The following is an 11,866-nucleotide window of genomic DNA, read 5'->3' on the forward strand; positions in this document are numbered from 1 at the left end:
AATAAAAAGAGAAATTTGGTGCAGCATCTGTCCTGTGTATACCTCTACAAATGGTGTCAACAACAGTGGACAACGTGTAACAGTCAGTCAAGAGTCCTCATTCAGAATCAGTCGAAGCATGCCAAAGAAATGAGAATTCCAATTAGTTGTTATAGGTTACTGTAGAAGAATAGTCTTTACAGATGTAGTTCCGTAAATCCCTAGCTTTCACACTCAAGAACATTCAGTTTTCAGCAGATGACCGCACACTAGCTTTCCTTCGTCTATGACATTCAGGAATTCCAGCAGTATAACATGAGAAATGGCCACTGTCAGTGGAGCTGCAGGAAATTCAATTAGACTTAATGTTTATTTTATCTTAAACATCAGAGCTCTTTTATATAGGGATGACAGCTGCTGCTATGGATGAATTGTCATCGGTGTCCTGGAACAGTGAGTGTTTCAGTTGTTTGCCTTAAAAATAACACTTTCTTGGATAATGTTATTCCATTGTTTTTTTTATGTATAATATAATAGGCTTTCCTTGTTACTTTAATTATTTGCTTTTTTATTTCGCCCACAGCTTAAGAATCTGAGCTTCGAAGAGCTGCAGATGCGACTGAAAGCTTTGGATCCTATGATGGAACGTGAAATTGAAGAACTGCGACAGAGGTACACAGCGAAGAGGCAACCCATCCTGGACGCTATGGATGCCAAAAAGCGCAGGCAGCAGAACTTCTGACAAGAGCTGTTCCTGTTCACAAAACCTTATACACACTTGGACTTGAGTGCTTTTTAGGAACTCCTCAATTCAAACCTGTGGTCACCTCACACAAATGCTTTTCTCAACAAAACCATGAACATGTGTTTATCTCTGCACAGACATTTACAATGTTCTCTTCCTCTCAATTTGAGCAATCTGTAAAGCAGGGCTGTGAGTAGTATTTTAAGCCCTACACATTCTTCCCTTTGTTCCCATCCTATTATTGAACTGTTTTGGTTGCCTATATAGTGGAGCCCTGTCTGTGCATGTTCTTTTGTTACAGGTGAATAGAACTCTCAGATTCAGGAGAGGAAGAACTCTTACAAGCAGATAACCTGCTTCTATATGTGGAGATAACAGCCAGCATAGTCTTTTATTATTCCTTCATATCAATATTTCAGGGACATGTGTTTGCACCTTGGTAAATATTCATTTGCCTTAAATTTACAACTTATCTATTTATTTCTTTGTGTTACATCTAAGTGTGACTTACATTAGTGACCAAATTGTATTCCGTGCTTATTAGAGGGTCAGTACATTCTTGTTTTTGGGGAGGTGTCCTCTCCTGGAGATTTCCTTTACCTATCCTGATTTTTTGTTGTGCGGTCTCTGCTTCTAATATTGCAGGTACGACCAAATGCTGCAACCACTGCAGAGAGATCTCACTTCTCTTTTGAGAGAATTGAGCTAAAGGAGGGAAACTTTTGTGGTGTCAGGGTTATTGGCTGACCCAGGAATTCTAGTAGGAGAGCTTGTGGTTGGGGTCCCATAGAAATATAAGAAGCCACTTGGTGTTATTACCTGAAAGCAACCATCCATAGCTGAAATATCAGTGTTGAATGACTTGACCTCTTAAGAGCTATAGGTGGTTTTTAATGGAGGTGAGGGAAGTAATTGGTCTTACCGCCTACAATCTCTCAGACACTTGGTTTTCTTCTTGGCTTACTCTAAGAATATAACTGCTGGATTCTGAATGGTTACTTTGAGCAGGGGATATTTTTCTGTCCTCCAGTTGGGTTACCTAGCCCTACTTGTTGTTCATGTTTCTGCTAAATTTTTGTGTTCTATGCAGATATGATGGTTGCCTGTTGCCTTCATTTTACTGAGGAGGTATTTTATCTCTGGCATTAATTAGGAAGATTGGCATGATGATGTATCATGTTAGACATTTATTTACAGGCAGTCCTCATGATATTCTATTAAATTTCATTTTTTATTATTAGTGGGTATATTGCAGAAATGTATCTGCAGGAGAACTAATTGGTTACTGTGTTAAACACAACAAAAGATTCCATCATTTTTTGTTTCAATTGCAGTATGGGATAATATACAGAAGTACCCGATTGGCTGTTATATCTGAGCTAGGCCCCATATTCCTTGACTTTAGATGCAGTGTCACTAATCATTCCTGCTTAGTATGCTGTATGGATATTGAGATTATGTACACAAGACAAAGGCGTGTGTGTAGAGGGGTTGTGTATTTCCTCCATTTTACTTTGGGTTCTTCCCAGTAATATTTTTTGTTTATTGTAAAGTTGACTTTATTAGTCACCTTTCTCGGCTCTGTCAAAAAAATAATAATTTGAGCTTTGACTGGCCACTGCCTTTAATTCAAGTAGTTTTGATAAGTTTATTTCAATTTTCCACTATTTATCTTTGGATCTGTTTAGGTTACATTTTTGTGGCGAATTCTAAGGGTGTTTAAACCTGTGAAAGAAAATGAAAAGGCTGAGCTGTCAGCATTTATTTTCTTCTGCGTAAACTTTCTGGCCAGAGCCTCCAACAATTTATCCACTTTCTTTTAGCTGAAAAGTACCTCCATCCCATGATGCAATGTACAGAGCCTAGGTTATCATTCAGCAGGTCTAGTCATTGCAACATGGTATTTAAGTTTATCCCAGATAGTAACTTTGAGAAAAGTGCTTTTTGCTTGACTAAGTGTGGATGACTCCAGCCTGAGGTGAGAACTTCTGCAGAAATGTCTATGTGTTGATAGCTACCTGTTGTATTTAGCTAGCTTTGTCATTTTCGTTTACTCCCAGATTCTTCTGCATGGTAAAGGAAGACTACTATTTGTTTTACACTGTTTTTAGGTATAGACTAGGCTAGCTGCCCAGACACTCTAGTCTTGTAGCCAGAAAACATTCTTAAGTTGTCCATACATGACTTAAGTTTCAACCAACTCCTATGAATCTGCTAAAATTCCAGCTGTGGGTGGTTCTGCCGACACCACTGGGCTCAACAAACATCATCTGAAAAATCAAACAACTTGGGCAGAAAAACGTTTGCCGTCTGGTCACTGCAAATGGAAGAGCAGAGTCTTTGTGGGAGAAATCTTTCCATGTATGGCCAAAAAGTCAATGGTTTATGATGTTTAGAGCTTTCAGTAATCTAAATGGTGTCCCAAGGGTTTTTAGCTCTACTTTTAACATCTATTTTAACTGAGTCTCCATTTATAGGTTATTTAATCAGCTGTCTCCCCCTGATATTTAACTGGAGTAGGTTATCCTTGTTCCCTTATTAAACAACCTTTTCCCACACCTTGGGAGAAAAGTGATTCTCCAGCACCCTTGTTTTATTTCTTTCTTCCATTTAACCTTTCCACGTTATTATTGTACTTTAGGAGGCAGCAGCGATCGGTAAAGTCAGTTCTGCTTTCAGTAAAACATGAAAATGACTAGGTTTTGTTGTTTGAATTGGCTCAGATGTAGTAAAGAAGGTAACAATGTTCTTGGATGTTGATATCACTAAATGTTATGTACGTGAGCTGCAGTGTTATGTGAGGCTCCCCTCTTTGCTGCGAAGCATAAAATGGATGTTAAATGTCCGCAGATTCCCGCAATGACATTTTGCGCTGATCTTGTCAGCTCCTAGGAATTTAATGCCTATTTTCTTGCCTCGGTAAGGCCAGCAGACTCATTTTGTAGAGCAAGTGACAGTTTTCACATAAAATACTCGGTGAATGAAGGAATTTAGTAGCAACTGCTTTGTATTTATTAGTGTGCTTCCAGCTTCTAAAGCGTTTCCAGGAATAGCTCTCTGTCCTCGCTGTGAACAAGTGAAAATTCTCTTTATTAATTGGTCCTAATTAACCCAAATTTAAATGTTTTTTTGGTGAATTTCATAACATTAGGACAGTAGAGTGATCAGTTTTATTATTTTATTCTTCCTCAGGCTGCTGAAGCCAAACTGAATTTCCATCTATACTGATATTGTATCTTCTGTGTAGTTTCAGAAAAATGACACTAAAGCTAGCCATTCAAGCATATACCAGGGCAGAATTAGAGAAATCTAAGATTGCCACCTTCCAGCTATTGTATATAGACACCCGCAGCTCTTACGGCTGCCTGATTACCCAAACAGTGACTGCATAGGTATGCAGCAAAGTCAGAACTTCTTCTTGTGGCAAGATGATGACTGAAACATTATTGAACCAGAAGATTAACATGTATGACAGGTAACCAGCATTTTCATAAGTAGAGATCAGCAGTTGTAACTTGTCTCTGAATACAAGTTTTCACTGAAGCAAGACAAAATACTTGAATATTTGTGTTTTAGATAGGGAGACAAGCTAATCTGCATGCTAACCATATGCAGATAATACTGATACAAAATTATTCATTGCTAGTCTCTAGTCTAGGTTAACTGTAATAAAAACTTTCAGTTGGGTCAGACTTGGCTCATAGACTTGTATTAAGAGAGAGAAACAGTAAAGTACAGTCACTGTGCAGTATTACTAATCAGGAAGCCAAGCTAGCATGTGGCTGTCCCATATAGTGTAGTATGCAAATTGTCATTGTTCTATGTACAGTGTGTCATGTTTCTTGCCGTCTCCACCTTGGGGGAAATGTATCAAGTCCAGGGACAGGCATTGCAGATTAGCAGTGTAAGTTTTCTGCTTGTTCTGAAAAAGCTTTCTGCTTGTTCTGAAAATGTTCTCATCTGGTGGTTAGAAGCAGTTATAAGTAAATTTGCCATGGTGGAAATATGGAATTTGTCATTGCCCGCTGCCATCAGCACTGACCCAGGGCAGAATTGGAAAATTGAAAATCTTTATCTACATATATGTTTCAAATTTTTGTTCCAATGTACTAAAACCAGGGGGTCAGATTGGTCAAGAAGGTGCTGATGTTCCAAAATCAGATGCCATGATAAATAGTCCAGTCGTACCAAATGGGAACATGAGTCACATTTTGTTTCTGTGATAAATCCCCCCCATTATGCTGCAACCCTGACTTACCACAGTTATCACATGTCTTATTTGAAACAATCCTGCAGAGTGGGAGTCTGACTGGGATAGGTGCATGTGTTCTCAATTCTATAAACTGGTGCTTTTTCAGTGATTGTATCTATTATAGTAAAGGGACCACCAACGTTATCCAACCAAAGAGACAACGTCACCATAATCTGAAACTCGCATCCTAAATAATGCTGTTATGTTTTCTCTTTTTTTTATCTCTACAATTTGTATGGAAAGCATGCACTCTGTCACATTGCAGCTAGCAGAGCTATTTTATTAGATTGTAAAGTTCTGTTTTAAGCACCTTTCATATTGTGTGAGTCAGCCTGCTGTCTGGCATTGTTTGAACTAGAGGATTCAGCAGTGCGACCTTGAAAGGACAGCATAAAATGTCTACGCGGATTTTTAAAGTACTGAAGCATTTATAGTGATGTCAGCATGGCAACAAAGGTGATCATGGGACCTGTTGTTTCAGCAGTTGTATGGACATCAAAGATCAAAAGATGCTTCGCTGGTATGGGCCAACAACAAGGCCATCACCTAATCAGCTGCTTTTTTTTATCTGTCTACTGTTGTATTTTATAGAACTAATTCATCACCAAGTTATTCCTCAGTCTTAAAGTGGTCTTTCCTGGAAATACATTGCTTTGGATATTCACCTTTAGTAACAGAGAAGGATCTTCAAATTTCACAGTCCCTTTGTAGTTATTTGCGGGACCACCATACTTATGCTTTTTGCAATAAGAGTAATACAATGGTTCAAATAAATAGCAACTATTTTATGGTTGCATTGCAATACCAGATATTGCCAGCAGGTTGAGCAGAACCAAAATCTGGAAATTTTAGAGCTTTGTCCAAGTGTATCTTTGTTTGTCTAACCACTAAAGCAGATTGTTCATATTTTTTGAATACCTTACTTAACCACTAAAAACCACCTGAAGCTTTCATTGGTGGACAAAGGGGGCATTATTTCAGGCCCTGTTCAGACGTTAGGCAAGAATGGTACACCCTCTATAGTTGCACTACTTTCTAAGATGATATTGGAAACATTTAAATAGGAACTTTAACACCCCCCCCCCCCCGGTCTTAATTTTTTTAAGCCCCCTCTTCTTACTTTGTCTGCTGGGATGTCCTTCATAAACATACTCACAAATCAAATTATTCCAGCCTCGTCTGTTTAAATGCGCTGCTGTGGGTCACCGTGAGCCAGCTGGCTCTTCAGGTTTTTGAAGCCACCCCATGATGATGTGTTGTGGTGCATGTTGCAGTGTGTTGTAGATGGCTCTGGAGCCTCCTGGAATATGTGACATATACCAGAAAGCTGCAGGCAGGTGGACTACATCATTCTTGCCTAGACAAACCAGGAAGTGCAGGCAGACTACATGAAAAAAGTATGAGATTGGCAGAAGAAAGGGGGGGGTGTAGAAAGTGTAAGAATGATGATGGATGACAGTCTATTTTAGGCATATCCAACAGTCTACTATCTAGATGCAGTTGTATTCCTAAAGTGGTTGTAAACCCTTATATAAACCCAGTGAAGTGACTGTCCTCAGGTGATACAGAGAGATTAAACAAATATTCTACATAAATTGTACCTGTTTATCTACAGCTGTCTTTTAGCTATATCCATTCAAAGGGCACAATTTACACAGGATCTCTCAGCTCTGAAAATCAGGGGTTGGAGGGAAAGGGCACACCCCCTCCACACAGGATCAGAGCTGAGGCTGTCAATCTGATGGAGGTCCCTCTCCTGTCACCATTTTTCTTATTGTGTCAGGAAAACTCATCAGTAGTGACTCATGCTTATAGCACAGGAATGAAGCAGCAGACAGAAATTACACTTACTATCCGTTTGAAGACTGCAATACATAGTTTTACGGTAGTACTTCAGGTGGTAATTTTTTTTTTTCTTTTCAGGAGGCGAATTTTTTTTTTTTGTAAAAGACATCCTAGCAGTTAATTAATCACTGGATTGCCTTTACAGGTGAGAGGGGTCACCCCTCCCTCTGCCCAGTGCCTGTCCGGGCTCTCCTTCCCTCCGGAGAACCCGGAAGTGAAGCCGACTTACCATTAGAGCTTTTCAAGGACCAGAAGGTCCCTGATCACCTCTGTGGTATAGAAAACCAGAAACTAGTAGAACTCTGTCAATGTAAACAGCTCCATTTTTAGATCAGTAAAGCATCTGATCACACCAATCTTTGTGATCAGATGCTTTTAAGGGCAGAGTAGACATCTGATGTCAAATAGACCCCCAGAACTCTCTATAAAGCGTACCTGCCACTGCCTATTGTCACAGGGGATGTTTGCATTCCTTGTGACAATAATAAAAGTGATACAAAAGGTAATGAAACTGAAAATAAAATTAGTTTTTAAAAGCGCCCCTGTCCCCCCTTCGTGTTGATTCGCAAAGGCGAACGCATGTGTTGGTCCACCACACATTCGGTATTGCTATGAATGACAGAGTGAGAACAAAGATTCTAGCTCCAGACATCCACTGTAACTCTCCACTAACCTCCAGGTAATCTGTAAATGTTAAACCATTTTAAGCAGCAGCGCCTATGGAGATTTTTTAATGGCACCATTCCGCGAGTATGCACAATTTAAAAAAAAAAGTGTATTGTATTGTTTCTGTGCATGAAAAATCTTTAAAGATTTTTTTTTTCCCCCCAAAAAAAAAACTTTCCATTCGAACATCTGTTGCGTGAATTCCATGTGACATCAAAAATTGCAAAACCCACCATTTTATTCTCTAGGGCCTCAGCTAAAAAAAATATATGTTTGGGGATTCCAAGTAATTTTCTAAAAAAAAAAAAAAGCTGATTTTTACATGTAAACAAAAACTGACAGACAAGGCCTGGTCCTAAAGTGGCTATAGAGCAGTGATTCTCAACTCAAGTCCTCATGGACCCCCAACAGGTCATGTTTTCAGGATTTTCCTCAGATGAAACAGCTGTGGTAATTACTAAGGCAGTGAAACTGATCAAATCACCTGTGCAAAATAATGGAAATCCTGAAAACATGACCTGTTGGGGGTCCATGAGGACTGGAGTTGAGAAACACTGCTATAGAGGGATATGCTTTGTTCGTATTTTATATCTGAGGTATACAACCACTTTAAGTATATGACAACCGTAAGTAAAATATTGATAATCCATTATCTTCATTAGGGCATTATTGGCTTGACATACAGTAAAAGAAGCTAGACACCTTGTTTATTAATCGTAACTATGAGACATTGGGACCAGTACAAAGTTCTAGAATACGCCATCCTCTCTTGCTTTGGCGGTAGCTTGCTTTGTTCCTGCTACAGATAACGATGAAGCTCCATATCGTACTTTCTTACTGTGCTGCCCACTCCATCCATTGTGAAGGTAAAAACAGATATATTGAACTATTGTCTTGCTTTCCTCATGACCTTTACTGCACTGTATAGTCCATTGTGTCATGTAGAACAAACATGCTATTCCTGAGATAGGCAAGCTTTGGAGTTGCAGCTGTTGTCGAACAATACCGTTTGCCTGTCTGTTTCTTGTCCTCTGCAAAATGCACCGGAAATGTCACAGCAGACAATATTTTATGAAGAATGGAAGTAGGGATGGCAGGCAGAGCCCTGCTGGTTGTTTTTTTAAATATTAATATTTTAGTGTATGTTGGGAGCCCTGCGACCTTGGTTTATGCACAATATTATAGCAGGAGGTTTGGATTGGGAAGGGGAACCTCCGGTGATTAATTGCTGTGCATTACATTGATTTCTGTGTCGCCTAGCACACGGGTTCATTACATGATCAGACTATAAAGGTGCTCATACATGGCCCAGTCTTACCGAGTACATATTCTGGTGGCATCAGTGAACAAATGAACCATGTGCAATTAGTCACTTTCAGTCTTTTTTTGGGGGGGGAGGGGGTGTCAAAGTAAAAAGGATAATGGTCTGATGGTTAGGTGATTTTTCCATACTTTTTCATGGGGTTGCAATGTGTATGGTATAATAAATTATTATTTTTGATGAGATTCTTATGGCATAATAATTTGAATCAATATTTGAAAGAGATTGTAATTACAATCATATTTTAGATTTGAAAAATCACATTTATGGTGAAATTTACAATCAAAAAATCATAATTGAATATTGAAAACAAGTGCAAAACTGATGTGTTTGTGGCCTGCTTAAGGTGGTTTTAAAACCAAAACTGTAATATATTGCAGCTTACCAACCAATGGATGTGATGGCTGTAATCGTTTTCTTTTTTTAGATTTTTTTTCCCCTCTGTTTTCAGCTGGTGATCTGGCCAGTAACAGATCTAATGTATTCGTACCCCCACTCTGGATGAATGAGTACAGGGGACACCTCTGGACAGCAGCATTGTCTGTTTAGATGGAGGGGAGTGTTAGATGTACTAGTAGATTTAACTACAAGCTCCAGCTCACACTTTCCAAGCAGTTACAGGAAACGTTTTTATTTTACTTTTGGGATAAAGGATTTGCATAAATGAATAAAAACTGAGCATTGGATGCACCCCTGCCAGTAGTAAATGGTTTATCTCAGCCCTCTGCCTGCTTTATCTGCAGGAAAACTTGTTCTTTTGAAAAACAACAGACTTACTGGCCAGATCACCAGATGAAAATAATGGAAAGAAAGCCTAAACAAGAAAACTAATGCAGACATCGCATCTATGTATTGGTAAGCTTCAAGATATAAATGTTTGCTTTTGGGTTTAAAACCTCTTTAAAGTTGAAGTCCAGGTTGATGTTAAAACACAAGCTGATGCAGTTATGTAGTCCTTGAAATCTGTAAATATATGCAAATGCACCTGTAAGAACCTGGATCTAACCTATCTGCTTCTTGTGAAGACCTGTGCAGTAGAGCTCTTACTAGGAGTTGGAGAGATGAACACATCAGCGTGCTGCTGCTCCTTGGCTGTCCAATCAGGGTCTGGGTGCAGGGAGGTAAACCAACTATTCAACAGCAAGTAGTATAGAATAGTCAGGTCACTAGCCATCTTTGCAGGGCTGTGTAAATCTCATGATTGGCTTGACAAAATACAAATCATAAAATGGCTCTTATACATGTACTACAATGGTGCATTTAGCTGTTTGCCTGGAGTTCAGCTTTAAGGCATCTCTGTCACCTCTGGACCATAGTTTGTTGGACCAAAAACCATGATTTCCTCACTCAGTGACCGATGTCAAAACAATACTTGTGTACCAGGTGTCATGCTGTGTGAATATGAAACCATGTATCTTACTTGGAGCAACAGAATCATTTTGTAACAATCAGTAATAACCTAGTGTAGTTGGGTCACTAATGATCACTGCTACCGCCAATAGCACAGCAATCAATATTTATGATACTGACCACGCTTAATTACATCAGTCTGCGATCATTTGCAGGCGGCCATCAGCCACATGCTTCAAGTATCTGAAAACCACAGAGCAGCTTCGGGTTTACACTATGTCATTGCATTAATTGAATTAATTTCTCGCCTATGAGACTGCTGTGTTAATATTGCATATATAATGTATTCCTTTACCAATAGTCTCATGAGGCATTCAGTAACTGCCCCATAGTCTCCTAATCCAGAGATCTTCTCTAAAAACTGTAAAGCTAAGTAAGTCCAACTTTCTGACCATGTTGTATGTTACATCCATATTTGGGGTGTAACATGAAACATGGTCACATTCTGCAGCCCTCCAGCCCTCAAACCGTCCCCTGCCTTACAGAATTCAGGAGGCATTGTGTATTTTTGAATTTGGCACAGTTCTGCGTGGCTCCACCCACATAGTCATATCATTCATTCAGAGGATGTATGAATGAAACTGCTACAAGCCCCATCTGCCATCATGGAAGAAAGACCCATAGATCTCAATGGAGCACAAATGTAGTGACAACATCGAACTTGTAGTCCATTGCAGTCCTCCTGCCCTGTAAACAAAGAAGACAACAGAAGGTGGAAACATCGCACACCAGAACCCAGCCGCTAACTCCTCCTGGCTATGCTTCTCTTGGCATGTTTCGCCCTGCCCATGATTAAGCCCCATAGGTGAGGTAAAAGACGTCAGGGGAGCATAGTCAGGAGAAGTTCAGGCTGAAGCCGTATCTTTACCTCTCTATATAGTGCCTGGGGTCCGGTGTGTAATGTTTCCACCTTCTGTCTTCCACAAATTGGGTCTCACATTGGTTTGCAATTCCAGCATCCTCCCACCAGCTTATCACAACAGTGGCCTGAGAAAGCTAACCCTTCTATAGTATCTACTGTTACCAAGCCTTAAACTTGTGAAGAACAAAAACAAAATGCTATAAAACCTTCACACCAAAAGACACCAGTTTCTAATGTCCACCTTTACCACACGTCGTCCTCTGTCTGCTACTAAATCACAGGCACACTTTGTTCTGACTTTTGCTTTTAAATTGGGAAAACATTTTTATTGTTCTGGTTGTGTGTTATTTTTTTCAGCTGTCAAATGTTTCTGCTGGGATATAAAGCCCAGACATGTGTGTAATGTTCTGTTTGCAGATTTGTGTGCGCGTTTGTATTACTTCACCCTCCATTGTTTTATCTTCCATTATGTTCAAGGACAACCACTTCAGAACTGTTCCTTCAATTTACTTTCTATGAGAATTCATTTTAATATATAACTTACATGCAGAACATATTGAGTAAAGTAAAAAAAATAAAAATAAATTATGACTTGTCTTTATTTGTTTCAACGTAATGAGTAAAAAAAAAAAGAAAAAAAGGTCTTTTTAATCAGTATGTGTGCCTACTGTTATTGATTTTTTGTTTTGGTTCAATATTTATTACATGTACGTCATGGGGCAGGTCCCATACAATTTTCTTTGTGTTCACACTCCTATGAGAGTTAGTCTCACCGTAAAAGAAAAC

The 11,866-nt window shown here is 39.2% G+C and overlaps 1 protein-coding gene across 1 annotated transcript in view; it reads left to right on the forward strand.

Moving 5' to 3' along the window:
* The window catches only part of STK3 (serine/threonine kinase 3), a 288,476-nt gene extending 276,811 nt beyond the window's left edge, over positions 1-11,665 (forward strand). Inside the window, exon 11 of the mRNA XM_089666443.1 lies at positions 563-11,665. Within this exon, the coding sequence (XP_089522569.1) occupies positions 563-721 (159 nt within the window). The 3' untranslated portion in view covers positions 722-11,665. The remainder of the gene's footprint in view (positions 1-562) is intronic.
* The last annotated feature ends 201 nt before the right edge of the window (positions 11,666-11,866 follow it).

The sequence above is a fragment of the Staurois parvus genome, unplaced genomic scaffold, assembly GCF_062004578.1.
Source record: "Staurois parvus isolate SC_StPar_1 unplaced genomic scaffold, SC_StPar_1.0 ptg000052l, whole genome shotgun sequence".
Lineage (NCBI taxonomy): Eukaryota > Metazoa > Chordata > Amphibia > Anura > Ranidae > Staurois > Staurois parvus.